Source organism: Diospyros lotus, chromosome 12, assembly GCF_014633365.1.
Source record: "Diospyros lotus cultivar Yz01 chromosome 12, ASM1463336v1, whole genome shotgun sequence".
Lineage (NCBI taxonomy): Eukaryota > Viridiplantae > Streptophyta > Magnoliopsida > Ericales > Ebenaceae > Diospyros > Diospyros lotus.
The window spans coordinates 30,597,039-30,613,608 of NC_068349.1; the positions used below are offsets into that span (position 1 = coordinate 30,597,039).

General features: G+C 37.5%; 1 protein-coding gene across 1 annotated transcript in view; it reads left to right on the forward strand.

The window, feature by feature from the left end:
* Nucleotides 1-11,834, forward strand: part of LOC127786614 (phenylacetaldehyde reductase-like) — an 81,087-nt gene extending 69,253 nt beyond the window's left edge. The window contains exon 6 of the mRNA XM_052314118.1: nt 11,316-11,834. Within this exon, the coding sequence (XP_052170078.1) occupies nt 11,316-11,460 (145 nt within the window). The 3' untranslated portion in view covers nt 11,461-11,834. The remainder of the gene's footprint in view (nt 1-11,315) is intronic.
* Nucleotides 11,835-16,570: the final 4,736 nt, after the last annotated feature.

Sequence of the window (16,570 nt, forward strand, 5' to 3'; positions counted from 1 at the left end):
TCATGAACACATTGTGAAAAACAAAAGTACATTCATATCCTAGGTCAACAGTGATAACTTAATGTGAAGGTTGTTCCTAGTTTCTTCCCTACAACCTTTTGTAAATTTGAGGAACAAAATTTGAAACAACTAAACTGATTCTAAGGCTTACAAAGTTTAGATTCTAATTTTTTTTTTGAAATATAAATAATACTCATGTGGAAGGGGTTTATATTTGGGCATATATTAGGATCCTTGATCAAAATTGTTTTGTTTTCCTCTTGTTAATAAAATAAAAGGATTTCAACAATGATGTAGAGAATGAAGGATAAAAAGAAGGATGGCTGTTATGGGTGATACTAGTAGACCTCCAATTAACCAAATTTACAAGTGTAGAACTAAACCCAACATTGAATAGGCTTATTTCTATTCCTATTTTGACTAGAATAGGATTATTTTTGTTCCTATTTTTGATTAGGAGATTTGTTTTCCTATTTTTAGGCAGTTTCTCATTACTATTAGGACTCTTTGTTTTTCCCATTGGGTTAGGAGACTTCAATTAGTTGCTATTTGTTTCCTTGTAGGAGTCTTTTAGGGTTTGATTATAAATATTCTCTTGTAGTTGATTAGAAGGCAATAAGAATAATATTTTCCCAGTAATAGAGTTGTAATTTTTGTTGTATTTTGTTTTCTGTTTTGTATTGTATTTTACACATTGATATTGTTGTTTGTTAGTTTCTTATCATTTGTATTTTTGTTGCTGTAAAGGCATTTCTGTAATTTGACTATATTAATTCTAGGTTATATTTAAGGTTGAGATCTTAATGAGTAAACATATCAATGAGGCTTTCTATCCCTTCGTGCATTTCCTTTCTGTTACAATCAGAGCGCATATCAAAACCCTAGACACAATTTCCATTCTTTGTCGATCTCCGACGTCGTGAGTTCTAGGTACGCTTCCTTCCTTTTTTGATAGACGTCGTGCGTTGTTTTTTCCCGGTGTCATCGTGAACCTCCATTGTTCGGAGTTCTGCAAATCGGTATTATCGTCAATAATATCGTCTTCCTTCTTCTTCACTTTTAGCGATCGCGAACCTTGTGATCTTATTCCGTTATCGTTTTCCTTTCCTTCAAATCTAATCGATCGCTCATACTTGTTTTATGGCGACTTCATTTCTGGAAATCTCTTCTCCGTTAATGAGCACCTCTGCTATTAGCAACACCTCAAGTCCTTATTTCCTGCATCATTCTGATAGTCCTGGGTTGTTGCTGGTTTCTCAACAACTGACTAGAGACAACTACAGGTCATGGAGCTACACAATGCTAATTGCTCTCTCACTAAAGAGCAAATTAGGTTTTGTTAATGGCTTGATTTCTCAGCCACCAGGTGATGATCCTCTTTTCAATTCTTGGATCAGAAACAACAATATTATGATCTCTTGGATTTTAAATTCTATCTCTAAAGAAATATCTGCAAGTGTGATATTCTCTGAATCTTCTTATGATATTTGAAATGATCTTAAGAAAAGATATTAACAGTCTAATGGCCCTCAGATATTTCAACTTAGGAGATAATTAATGAACCTAACACAAGGCCAGTTATCTGTTAGTGCTTATTTCACAAAACTTAAGATCGTATGGGAAGAACTTAGCAATTATAGTCCAGACTAGGCATAGGCTATCTAGGGCCCCCCTTTTCAGATCCAACGCCTATGGGCCCTTTCATCTTAGGGCCCCTTTCAAATTCAACGATTAGGCCAGATCCAACTATATTAAATATATGTACATAATTGCGCATAGGGTAGTGGGCTGCAGCCTTCAAGTGCACCTGCAATAAGAAGAAATATATTAAAATTGAAAGGGGAGTGGGCTACTTATGTACATATATATATATATATAATATTCCACAATAATATTTATAATAAAATTATAAAAGTAGAAAGCAGGCAGCCAGGAAGGAAGCTCAATGCTCTCGTCTTCTTCTTGTAGTTGTTTTGTCTGCGACTGTGTGCGTCCCTGTTCTGTTCCTCTCGTTTTCTTCTTGTTCTGTGTGTCTACTCGGCTCTCTTCTTCTTCTTGTTTTGTCAATAGCACACAGCAATAGGTAGCAAGCACCAGCGGCTGATTTTCTTTGCAGAAGAAGGAGCAAAATAGAAAGCAATCTTTTTTTGGATCCCATATAAAATTTCACTTAGGGCCACTAAAATCTCTGGGCCAGCCCTACCCGTTCCTCAGCTGAAGTTGAGTATCGAGCTTTGGCTTCTACTACCAGTGAACTTACCTGGATTACTCAACTTCTCTCAGATTTCCAAGTTACTCTTTCTCCTCTTGCTTTACTTTTTTGTGATAATCAAGTTGTTGTTCATATTGTCACTAATCTGGTGTTTCACGAGTGTACCAAGCATATTGAACTTGATTGCCACTTTGTTCATGACAAAATCATTGCTAGACATATCAAGCTACTTCCCATTCAATCACAACACTAGTTGGCAGATGTGTTTACTAAGGCTCTCCGAGGTTCTCAACTTTTCCCACTATTATCCAAGATGGCCATCATCAATATTCTTTGTCCATCTTGAGGGAGAGTAATAGAGTTGTAATTTTTGTTGTATTTTGTTTTCTATTTTGTATTGTATTTTACACATTGATATTGTTGTTTGTTAGTTTCTTATAATTTGTATTTTTGTTGCTGTTAAGGGCATTTCTATAATTTGATTGTATTAGTTCTAGGTTATATTTAAGGCCGAGATCTCAACGAGCAAACAGATCAATGAGGCTTTCTATCCCTTCATGTATTTCCTCTCTGTTATGATTCCTCTCTGTTACCCAACATACTTTGTGTGCAAGAGATTGAAGGGAACTCTAACAAGCCCTAGCTTTCAACATAGGTAGATAGGGAAGGAGGACTTTGAGGGGGTTAGCTTTTGATCTAGCTAATTGCCCATGGACTTGATCTGTTAACAAATGATCAAAGCCAGCCATGGGCAACAATAGTTATGCATGACATGGATGTCATTAAGGTGGGTTCTATACCGTCAGGTGTGGGGGAGGATAGTGTGTATCAGATAAGATAACAACAGTAAGAACTCGCTAATTGTGTCGGCATAGGAGGAGGATTTGTCCCACACTACACTGAGCTGGATTTCCCTTGCTACAGTGGTGAGAAAGAACTTACCTTGGTTAATCGATGTGAGCACTTGTTCCGGCACCAGTGGACTGCAGAAGAGGAGAAGATGGGGCCTAGCAGCCTTTCACCTGGAAGGAGAGGCATAGATTTAGTTTCTAAATTTTGAAGAGGAAGCTTCGACATTAACTTGGGCTGCATTCAAATAAAATTGCCATGAGAGATTTAGACCCCCCATTCAAGGAAGTAGATCTAGGGAGCTATCAAAACTGAAACAAACGGGATGGGCGGTGGACTATCAACAGAGACTTGAGCTATTGTTGGCAAGGTTAGAGAAGATGACCAAATCACAAGAGGTTGAGATGCATGTCAATGGATTGCAAGGATCAATACAGATTGATGTAGAAGTACAACAGCCTCAAAGTTTGACAATGGCTATGCGTGGCTAGAATTTATAAGCAAAAGAATTTTGAGTTTAAACAAGCTATGGGGCATCCACAAGGGAGATCGCAACATAGTAACTAGTTGGCAAAACCAAGAACAAATACCCCTCTCAGGTAGAGGTTGACGCATGTGGAGATAAAGCTTTGTGCCAAGGGCTTGTGCTTTAACTACGACTGATTATTCACACCAAACCACCCTCGCAAGTGGCTATTTTGCACTGATCTGGTTATGGACGATGAAATTGAACCGGAGAAGGGGAATTTTTACCAAAGCCTGCCATATCATTACATGTAATTACAGGCATGACAATTTCTTGAACTATGTAGGTCAAGGCTAAGGTAATAGGGATTCCAGTACTAATTCTGATAGATTCAGGTAGCACCCATAGTTTTGTGAGTCCCACATTAGCAACATAATTGACAAGGTTTCCTGAGGGTGAACAAGGATTTTCAGTCATGGTGGCTAATGGAGAGCGAGTGAGAAGAATGGGGTTGTGCACACGAGGAGTGTACAATGGGGAAGCAAAAATTCATGGTTGACTTGTTTGTTCTCCGATTAGAAAGGTTTGATGTTTTCTTAGGAGTGGATTGGGTGAGTACGTTGGGCAAAATTGAATGGGATTTCATGCACACGACAATGGTGCTTCAACAAGGTAACCAAGTAGTGAGGTTACAAGGACAGGCTGCTTCAGAATTGGATGGGGCAGCTTGTAGGGCTACAATCCACCCTGGGATGGACAGTGATGAGGTTGAAAGGTTACTCGTGGAGTTCGCCTACCTTTTCGCTGAACCTCAAGAGTTAGCACTACCTTGGAACCATGATAACAGAATTAACTTGCTGCCTGGAATGAAGCCAGTAGTCGTGCAACCATGCTGGTACCTGTATTTGCAAAGGACAAAATTGAGCAGCAATGTGAGACCATGAAGAAACAAGCCAATCAACACTGTTGGGATCTACAATTTGCTGTGGGGGATTGGGTGTTATTGAAGTTGCAACCTTCTAGATAGACTTCGATAACTTCTTGTGTCAAATAATAAGTTATCCCTGTGTTTCTATGGACCCTTTCAGGTGCTTCGCCGCTTTGGCAGCATCACTTACGAGCTGTCCTTGCTGGGGGATAGCAAGGTATACCCTGTGTTTCGTGTCTGAAGAGCTTTCATGGAGGATTTCCTGCAGTGCCACCTGCACTTCCGCCATGTGGGGTAACACCTCCCTTTCAACTGCAAGTTGTGTTGGATTCACGAATCTAGAATGGTACCGAGGAGTTCCTCTTTCATTGGGTTGATTTGACTCTAGCTAAAGCTTCTTGGGAGTAGGAGGAGATTCTTAAGGCTAATTTTCCTTCATTTGAGCTTGCGGACAAGCACATTTCCAAAGTAGGGGGTGATGTTATGGGCGATACTACTAGACCTCCGATTAACCAAATTTACAAGCATAGAACTAAACCCAAAACTGAATAGGCTTATTTCCATTCCTATTTTGTTTAGAATAGGATTGTTTATGTTCCTATTTTTTTATTAGGAGTTTTGTTTTCCTATTTTTAGCCAATTTCTCATTACTATTAGGAGTCTTTGTTTTCTTGTTGGATTAAGAGTCTTCAATTAGTTGCTATTTGTTTCCAAGTAGGAGTCTTTTAGGGTTTGATTATAAATATACCTGTGTGTGGAAAAATATGGCTTACTTCTCATTGAATCTAGAAAATACATATATACACATAGAATGTCTTCCTAACTATGGAAACAAATCTCCTAATTGAGTAATATTTTATTTATAGTAACCTAGATATGATCATATCCTAATTACAACCTTTAAATCTACAGAATATTTGACCAATCATACACATAATCAAAGCCTTCATTCACGACACTTTGTAGTTGATCAGAATGCAATAAGAACAATATTTTTCCAGCAAACTCTATGTGCAAGAGATTGAAAGGTTCTCTCTAACGAGTCTTCGCTTTCTACATAGGTAGACTGGGAAAGAGGTCTTTGAAGGGGTTAGCTTCTGATCTAGCTAAACCCGTGGACTCAATCCGTTAACAATGACATGGTTGAACCACTTATCATATTATATTATTATCATGATCATCTTCTTTTCTCTTTTCCTATTACTCTAGAATCCCTTCCTCATTCCTATAGTCAAAATAACCTCCCTTCAACAGAACTTCTTAAACCAATGCTTTCTTCTAATAGTTCTTTATCTCTCTCTCTCTCTCTGAACCCTTATGACATTTGACATCATTAATGTTATTAACATTGCCTTATCTTTGCGAACCTTGTTTTTAAAAGGATCGTTTTTACATTCAAATTCAAAAATATAAAAGCTTGCACTTGATTATTTTTAATTTGATCTGATGTTTATCTGTTTGTTTAGTATCTAATGGCACACTTGTCATTTCAGTATGTTAAACAACTTTTTCCAATTGAAAACTGAAGGTATTGTATAAGATGCATATAGATTCTATTCTTGAGATCAATTTTAGCTGTAATGGAATGTACTTGGGAAGCAAAGAGCAATTCCTGTTGGCCAAAGTAGTTAACATTTAGTTTCAATTTTCAACTTTGACCATTTCCATTCCAATGATGTCATAATTTATATTTTACGATATATATTCGCCCAAACACACCCATTCGAGCATCATCTCTAGGCTTCAGTGGTCTGTTTCAGCCACTTATCTTTAGAGTACCCAGTCCATCGTCAAAGTAATCTTAAGCTAGTTCTGTTTGGAAGTCACCTAAGTCACTTCTATGCTACACAAGCTTGGGTCCTGATAGGAGGTAAGGGTATGTGTATCCAAGTCTATGTCCTAGGACATGACTAAATTCCTATACACTAAATTTTTATATTTTTTTATTTTAGGTCAAATGTTGTTTACAAACTATTGAAGAGCTTTTTTACTATAAGTTTGGAGCTTTTCCATAGTTTCAAACAAAACTCTTCTTCAACATATTTTGTTGAATGAATGTCCTTCTAAACATGTTGCACACACATATCTCCCATATCCTATCCTAATGTCATGACCCAAGAATCTATAGAGGGCAATATAGTAATAGGTTAATAATAGTTGTTAGAAGATATTTTAGATATTTTAGCAAGTGGTTAGAAGCACATGGGAGCATGTGCTAGGCTGTTAGAAGGCAAATAGGCCTATAAAAGGTTGTTGTAATGGTTTGTTTCCTTATCCAGAATTAATGAATTGAATACTATTTTCTCTCTAATATTCCACTCTTTCTCTCTCGTTCTTCTTCCTCTTTCTTCTATTCTTCTATTTCTCCCTCTCTTTCTCTTAATATCTCTCCCTCCTTCAGTCTGATTTTCTTCCCCATTTCCCCTTTTAACCTATCACGAACCCTAGGTTCGTGACAATTGGTATCAGAGCAGTCAATCCTTAGCTGTAGGTTTGATTTCAGTGGACGAGACTGGTGAAATAAATTTTAGTGATTGAGCTCCAGATCGAGGAGGCCTCAAGGCGACTACTGTGAGGTGAGCGATTGTTGGTGATTGAGGCAGCTGTTGGGCTTGAGACGATCCAAGTGGTCCAGTGAATCCAACGGAATCGGAAGTCCTAAAGCTGGTTGATCGCGATTGGTGAGGGAGTCCGTAAGATGCGTTCTCGGAAACTCGGGCCTGTCGTTTGCGCATCGTCTGGCGAATTCAAGTAGCAGTGTTGGTGGGGAGTCAAGTTGCCTAAGGCGAGGATGAGACTCACTTCAGAGGCGACTTTGAAGGATGGTAGCGGAGCCGACATTGGCCATCCAGGCAAGCTTAGGGAGCGACAGCAGCGGTGCAGGTTGGTCGGACGACTGGAGTGAGTGACTAGAGGGTGACACGAATAGTCAGGAGGTCGCGATTTGGAAGTGGGAGTGTTGCGATGCAATGGGTTGGACTCGGGGGTGTCTCGATACAGCGAGTGTTGCGATTTGGACTCGGGAGTGGGTGTAGCTATTGAACTAACAATGAGTTCTGGTGATTTTGGAATCAGAGGCGATTGCAAGTGGGCTGGGAGCCTTGGACGGTGATTGGGTTGAGAAGAACCGCCATTAATTTCTAGGGCGACTAGGCTAATTTGATCCGACAGTGCCTTTGGTGAGCAAGGAAGGCTGTCGATTAAGAATCAGCTGCAAGTGGAGAAGCCGAGCAAAGTAATTTTGGCTGGGAATTGAAGACGACACAAGCCAGGAGAGTGCCGACGGTGATATTGGTTCTTGGTGGCTCTGAAGGTGGCGGAATAGGTCTTGGATCTCGGCTAAGAATCCCAGCAATTTCAGTAACTGATTCCAGCAAGCTCGTAGCAGCTGGGAGTGTAGTTTTAAAGGCATTCCTAAGCCGATGAACCTCAGCCATTGAGTGACAGAAGCGTGACAGAGCAGCGGAAGTGTGGTGAACCTTGTTGAAGAACCGAGCAGTGGATTTTTCGTGTTTGAGATTTAAGTCGAAAGGAAACAAGGTTGTTCGGAAATTAACAGCAAGCAGTCCAGGCTGTCTAGGGTGCATTCACATCGATTATTGGCTGTGATCTCTATTCAGAATTTGAAGGAGACTCCTAGAGCAGTTCAATGATTCTCAATTGCTGCGATTTCAATTGTAATTTTCGGCTGACAGTTAAGACGGTTTAGAGGACTCTTGAAGGCCGATCAAGTCACTGTAAGTGGGCAAATTTTTCTGTTGTTACAATAAACTTGGTCTTGAAGCATAACAGTGGTTGCAATTGCCACTTATTGGATCAATTTTAGAGGTGATTGGGTGAGGCAATTACAGAAGGAAATCAGGATGGAAGGAGCTGTTGTTTCTTGGCCTATTGCTTTTCCAGCCAGTGAGATTTCGGCCAGGAGGAGTAGTGCACGAAGGAGTCCAATGGAATCTCAGTTGCAGCAGAAGAATTCTTTCTTTTCAGTTGGAATGGAGCATCAATGGCAGCCAAAGAAGGCTGCATTTTCAGTGGGGTGTCCTACTCATGAAGCTAGGGAAGACAGTGCATACATGAAGCAGAATGCTTCATTTTCAGTAGGAATGGAGCATCAATGGCAGCCAAAGAAGGCTGCATTTTCAGTTGGCAGCAACAAGGAACAGAAGAAGGGGATCAGCCAATTGGATAAAGGAACCAACGGTGGGTTTGATGAAGAGTGCAAGGAATTTGGCCGTATGTTCCGTGAGAAGTTGCAGGAGTTTGCGATGATACTAATTAAGAAGTATCATTACAACTTTCCAATAGAATATTTTGATGATTATCACGGAAGTTTTAACAAGGAGGACTTCCTTGGAGTAGAGCAGCCGAAGGAGGAGACAAGAGTACGAACGACCGATTCATTGCCTACTAGAGACTTTGGGCAGAAAAAGAAGCATTGTGACGGCGGCAACAGTGATCAGAAAGATGGCTGCAATATTGAGAGTAAATTTGGTGGTGAAAAGCATAATCTCAAGGAAAATTATAATGAACAGATTAATAGGGCAGCCAATACAGAGGGATCATCTGATATTGCTGAAAAAGAAGTCCACATAGAGGGGAATTGCAGCCAACAAAAGGGAAAAGAAGTTGCTGAATTATTTGCAGGGAATCAAGAGATCATAACTGAAACTTCAGTCATCATTAAGGATGTTCCAGGTGATAATCGAGGAGGTCCAAACCAAGAAATGATTGGGGTAGTCAATCAGAAAACAATACTGATGGGAGCCAACAAGAAATTGGGAGACTTGGACATGAATTTGGCCACAGCTGCTTTGCAACCAGCCCTGCAACAACAATCGAAGGCTGAAGGACTACAAGTTTCAGCTGTTGCTTGTGATTAGAAGCAGCTAAATTCAATGAAGGCCCCAGATGATGATATATTGATTGGATTTGGCATCATATTGGATCCTCAATCTATGGGTACAAGCTATCTTAATTTGGTAGCTATCACCAACCCACGAAAAATGGTATGTCGCTCCCTGGAGGAAGATGCAGCTTTGATTGCACTGATTATCATTTTTGTTTCAGCTGAGGAGTATCCAAGAACACACAAGAAGCGGCCTAGAAAGGGAATGATTAAAGAAAGAACAACTAAGCTAGAGAGAGTTGGTATTGGTTGAGGAGCAATGGCTAAATTATTGTAAGTTCTTAGGGACAAGAACTCTCTCAAGGAGGGGGAAATTGTCATGACCCAAGAATCTATAGAGGGCAATATAGTAATAGGTTAATAATAGTTGTTAGAAGATATTTTAGATATTTTAGCAAGTGGTTAGAAGCGCATGGGAGCATGTGCTAGGCTGTTAGAAGGCAAATAGGCCTATAAAAGGTTGTTGTAATGGTTTGTTTCCTTATCCAGAATTAATGAATTGAATACTATTTTCTCTCTAATATTCCACTCTTTCTCTCTCGTTCTTCTTCCTCTTTCTTCTATTCTTCTATTTCTCCCTCTCTTTCTCTTAATATCTCTCCCTCCTTCAATCTGATTTTCTTCCCCATTTCCCCTTTTAACCTATCACGAACCCTAGGTTCGTGACACCTAAGTCTTAGATGTTCATGTAACAAAGACTTGCTGATGGGAACAGAAAAGTAGATATTAGGAATTAATTAATAAGTAAAAAATAAAAACTAAACACCTATTAATGAATGCCACACACCCTCTGTTCTTCTCTGTTCTCTTTTCTTTTTAACTTTTCTTAGCATGAAACAGAAAAAAGAAATAGTAAAACTTTTTCTTTGTTTATGCTCTTTTTATGGGGGACCATGATTTGAAATGACTAAATAATGAGCATAGTCCTCATTTGAAATTGAACTACGTAGAAATTTATCTATTTATTTATTTTGCTTAGTTTTCAGTTACGTAGAAATTTAAGTAACTGCATCATTTTATATGATGTTAAGAATTTCATTTTGAACTTTATTACTAATAAAATTGATATAAAGATTATTGTCACTAATATTATATAAAAAGATCTATATAAATTCATCAAGGTAACAATTTACTAACAAAAAACTTAACCAGATTCCTTTTTACCAAAATGGTGCAGCAAATAGCCCATTAAAATAGCTTATATGTTTTTGTTGGAAAGATCGTTTGTAATGGTGTAATATGTATTTTTGTGTTTAAAATTCTTATAAAAAACAGAACAAACAAGCCGGGGACTAAATTGGACCGTACAGGACTGAACCAGTCCGGTCTTGAGACCAGTTGGGTCTTCAGTCCAACATTCTGCAAAATTTCAGTCTTGGTCTGGTCCAGTCCAGACTGAGTGCTGCCCTTGGTTTTTCTTGTCATAAGTCCACCTTATCACATAATAGAAATATGGGCACTGTGCTAAAATTGTTACATTTAATAAAGTTCGATTCTTTTAATGTTACAAAAAAGTGAGAATAAAATAAAAAAAAAAGTTTAAAGAATTAGGTGTTTTAGTAGTAATTAGCCCAAAGAAATGTTATGTTCACTGTTACGGTTACTTTTTGCAGGATTCTAGGGAGGGTTCTTTTGTACACGGCCTTATCCCTTTTTTTTTTCCAATTAAGCTGTTTCCACAACTCAAATCTGTGATCAGTCAATCACAAAGAAGTAACCTTACTGTTACTACCAAGGCTCACCACCCTCCCTTTTATGGATGTAATGTTAGATATAAAAGCAACAAAGCAAATGAATTCCTTCCAAATAGAAAAGAAGCCTAATATCCCATGGATCCTCTCTCTCTCTCTCTCTCTCTCACACACACACACACACACACGCTCACACACACAATTATTCAAATGGCAAGGAAAAACATGTTTCTACGCTCATGGTTATATTATGTTGGTCACAGATGTATGGATGAGAAGCCTTTCATATCAACTTACCAGGTATCCAAGGATAGAGCAAAGACTTTGGGAATTGACTTCATCCCTACAGTGATTACTATTAAAGACACTGTTGAAAGCTTGAAGGAGAAGAACTTTATTAGTCTCTGAATCAGAATCAGGTATTTTCTGCCCAGTCATGCAGCAATAGACTTATATATAGAGAGCTGGTGTTGCTTCTCAGAAACTCCACATAGCTTTGGGTTTGCTAGTCTGAAGAGTTTCAACATTTGTATTTGTATTGTACCAATTGCAAAAACTTGTTATGGGACAACTTATATAGGTTTGTTTAAGACTGTTGACTTGCAAACCTGTTCATCCATCACTGAGGGTCAACAGACATCTGATGTACACCAAGGAAACAATTGTAAAACTTTATTGGTAATTTATTCAGGTGAACATGCAGTGTGAATTACACTGTTGTTTAAACAATGACATACTAGTCGTTTATTTCACTATGTGCGGCTAGTTATATGAATTCTAAACTCTGCACACTGCAATCATTTTCTGTTTGGGGAAGATTTTACTCTCGAATGAGTACTGTTGGTTCTGGCTTCATATTTTCTTTTCAAATTTTGAATGATTAGTAAAGCTGGTGTCTGACTCTGGAAATCATACTCTGTTCTGTAGTAACGAATACATTTGATATTCATTGATTGTGTATGCAAGTGTGCAAAGGTTGAGACTGTTGTATGTTTAACAGCTTTCTTTCTTCATTCTCTTCTATCTGCCAGAAGTTGCAAAATGCTAACAATGACATGCAATAGTTAAATCTATCATGAGAGGGTAAATTCCCACAACCCCCCCCCCCCCCCCCCCTCCTCCCAAAAAATAAAAACTCACCATTAATCAATAATTTTAGAACGAATTTTTAATGTTTTTAATATCCAACCCAACCTCACCTTTATTAGTTATTTCAATTTTATAAAATTAATTGTTTATATCCGTGAACCTGTTGACCTGTCTTTCATGTGTGGATATTGTTGTTGTTAATGCATTAGGCCCTTTGTGAAATTTCTAAATAGAACTGGTAACAGAGAATAAGGAAGATATATTGTCATTTATTGTCATTTCTTTTCAATGAATCAAATGAAATGATAAAGAGTCTCATTTTTATATGAAAGAAAGCTAACTGTAACAAACTAAATCACTAATTTGATCTCCACCATGCAAATAGAGATGAGCTGTTTTTACTACAACCATTGATCTAAAGTTAGTTTAATAAAAAAAGAAAAAATAGGCTGCACACTAACTCTTTATATGCGGACTTGATTTTCTCAACATCCCTCCCCAAAAAGAAAATGTGGAGAGATCTCCTAACATAATCTTTAACAAAGCCGATGAAAATGATCTTTAGCTAACCCTTTTGTAAATTATCAATAGCTTGATGTTCGGAACATACCTAACCTCAACTTCACCATGTTCAACTTTGTCTGCCACAAAATGAACATCAATTTTTATATGTTTTTGTACGAGCGTGATGCACTAGATTTTTAGTCAGTATTTTCACACCAAGCAATAGGAATTGAGGGAAATTTAAGACCAAGTTTAGAGAAGAGAGACTTGAGCCATAAAAGTTTAGTAACAGTATTAGCTAGAGCTCTGTATTTGGCTTCACCCACTGATTTTGCTACTACTGATTGTTTTCATGGGCTCCAAATGATTAGATTCCCTCCTAAAATGATACCATAAACACATATTGATTTCCTTCACTTTGCAACCATCATGATCTACATTTCTAAATACTTGCAGAGCAATATCTTTTGTTGGGTGAATATGAAGACCAAGACCAATAGTTCCCTTTAGATACATGAGTAATAGTTTATAAGCAAGTAAATATTGTCGCTTAGGTAAAACCAGAAACTAACTTTGTAATACCTGAGACATTTGTAAACTCTAACAATTTAATAAATAAGAAATGTCCAAAGAAGTTCGAGAGTCCGAGACTAAAACCCCTATTCTAAGAAAAATTAGGTAAAAACATAATTTCTCAAAACATTGAAAAAATGTTTGAGGAGATGCTAAATGATGAAATAAACCTCTTTTTAGGATTTCAAGGGTTAAAATAAAAAGCTACGCGAATGGTTAAAATCTATAAAAAAAAAATCAGGGGTCAAAGTGTAAAAATACCAAACTTTAGGCCAAAGCGCAATTATTGAAAACCTTCAACCGAACTTGCTGGAGTAACCAAACCGACCAACCGTCGGCTGGAGTGGCCATCATGAACCCCCAAGAATAGGCTTGAGGTGGCAAGGGAGGTGGAAGAAGGGGAAGAAGGAGATTGGCCAATTTCTTCTATAAATTTGAGTTTTTGGATAAAGATGAAGGAAACTTAAGGGATTAAAGCAAGCCCGAGCTATTTTGAGGGGTTAATCTTATTCTTAGGAGGGTGAAGAATATTCTGAAAGCAAGAGGGAGTGATTTCACTAGAAAATAAGGGAGAAAATAGGTTATTGGAGCCGCAAGAGCATTCGTCGGAAACTGAGCGTGGGTCACCTGAAACAGCACGGTAAGTTGAATTTTAAGTTATAATCCTGTAGAGGAGAGAAAGACGGAGATGTAGGTTCAAACGGGGAGCAAAACGGAGTTAAAATGAGCGAGAAAAATGCAAAAAACATAGGGTTGGTTGTTATCGCGTTGAAGGCTACCAAGGAAGACGATCGGCACGTGCAACACACACACCAGATCTACCTGCGCGTACAGGCACATGGAGGCTTCTCCCAGCAGTGCATGGGGACCCGTGCAAGCTCCGTTGTACCTAAAACTTTCCAGAAAGATACATTTAATTATTACCTACAATTCTATGTAAAAACATTTAACATTTGGTTTCCAAAAATATGTCTTTTATGCAGAAAAACGCAACATGCTGCCATGAACAGTACCCAAATCAGATTGCTGATGTGAGTGACTCATGTTTTTTGAACTCCCGCATCTCTCGCATGTTGTATTTGCATTTGGGTGGCTAGCATGTCATTTATTTACCTTTGTATTGCATTTTATATACTTGAGCATGCATTACCACATTCATGGCTAGTGACTTGAGATGAGCTGCATCATGTACGTGGTCTTGGATCACACCATTCCAAGTCAGGAATGGCTATGGCTTTATGATGACATGATGGCTGGCGGGGGTGATTGCAACACCTTGACGTCATTACCATCGGGTTATTTCATGGCATTCTGCATATTGCATTTGCACGCACAATAACATTGAGTCATCTCACGTAGATATTTGTATCTAATTTGGGTGTTTATACTTCTAGAATATTCAATGTTCCAGGTGCAACAGATGTGACAGGTACCTCAGCCCCAAGCAATGACAGAGGAAAAACAACAACTTAATGCATTTTCTACTATGTTTTATAAACATATGCTATTGTAAACCAAGCTTTTAGGAAACCACCTTGTTGTATTGCAATTTCTATTTGGGTGTAGTAAGATTTAATCTTTATAAGAAAATTAAAGAATCTAAATATGGTAACTCTTTAAGTAACGTATGTATGATCCATGTTTAAATTCTAAAAGAAAACATTATTCAATTCCAAGTTCATTTATCATTGCAAGAAGGAAAATAAGTTAAGACTATTTTTACCATTTTCTACTAAAAAGTTGGTCTCTGGAAAGTTCATTTCCATAAGAAAATAGGGAAGATTAAATGGTGATTAATTCTTGAGTGGAATCACGTATTTACAACTATTCTTGTAATCATCAATACTAAGAGACCTATGGTTCATATCTTCGTATGTTGGGTTTTTCATATTTAAACACCAAGTATATGAACATGTGAACTTGAGTTGTCCTCGTTATAAAAAAGAAAGTAGAGATTTCTCTACGTGGTATTATTTTGGACACTTGAGTATAAGTTATGGAATCCCAAGGTACATGGCAATATTGAGTTTTGAAAGTTACCAACTTAAATCATTTTTTTCCATACATGAGGAATCAGGATTTACTATTCTAAAATTAAATGAAATAATGTTTCTTAGATCATTTTAAAGAAAAAAGAGAGAAGATAAAATTGATTTACAAAATTAATTAATGCCTCTTATATTTAAAATTTCGAACTTAATTCACTAGGACATACGGGGCATTACAAACTTAGTTTATTTATTGTAAAAGCTATGTTAGGTCTACTGTAAGTAAGATACTAAAGAGAACCAACTAAACTTTGATAAAGATGTGTATTAGGAAAAGGATCTCCATCATTAGTAAAAGGTGTACTAGCTGCAATAAGAGTAGCATTGGGCTTATTATCTTGTAATCCTGCTGTGATTAGTAAGTTAGTGGCATACTTTAACTAAGTCGGATATAGACCAGTTCCATCCCTGAAAGCTTCAAATCTAAGTAAGTAATTGATAAAGCCAAGAGTCTTGAGTGCACAATTGGAATCAAGCTGCTTGATGAAAGAATGCATAAGAGGACTACTAGAACCATTTATTAGAATGACATCAACATAGACTCAAACATAGAGAACAATGGAATCATTGTGTTTAATAAACAAATAAGCATCCAAAATTGCATTAACAGAACCCCCAATGAAGAAGAGTTATATTTAGTTTATGAAACTAGGCACGTGGAGCCTGTTTCAAAGCATAAATGGCCTTTGTAAGCTTACAAACGTAAGTGGGATGAATTGGATCTAAAAACACTTCAAGTTAATGCATAAACACAACCTCTTCCAAATCACCATTTAAGAAAGCATTATTGATATCTATTTTCTAAATATCCCAACCAAAAGTGACTGCTAAAAAAAAAAAAAAAACTCAAATGTAGGAGCCATGATAATGAAGCTGATCATAAAGAAAAATTTTCTAATTTTGAGTATCAAGAGCAACAACTAGAAGCTGAAAATGAATTAGCAGAGGAAGGAATTTGTTGAATCATTGAGACTTTACTTAGCAGATTTTATGGAAAAGCTGATTTAGTTTATTTTTTGAATTTATTACTCAGTCAATGGTAGTCAGTTCCTCAAATCCAGCAATATAAATAGTTAAATAAAATTGTTAGTTGTTGAGATTTCTATGGAGAAAATATCTGTAGTTGTGATCATTTTACTTGTATTTAATCAGCTTTTTTCAATGAAATAAATTATCTTCTACAGAAAACTTATTCTCTGTTCCTCAATTTTTTCCCCATCTTTCCTTCCATTTTTCTTGTCTTTGTGCTTCATGATAAATGCTCCTTCAGTGTTCTCTTTTGACCTCATAGAGGTCCTTTGCTC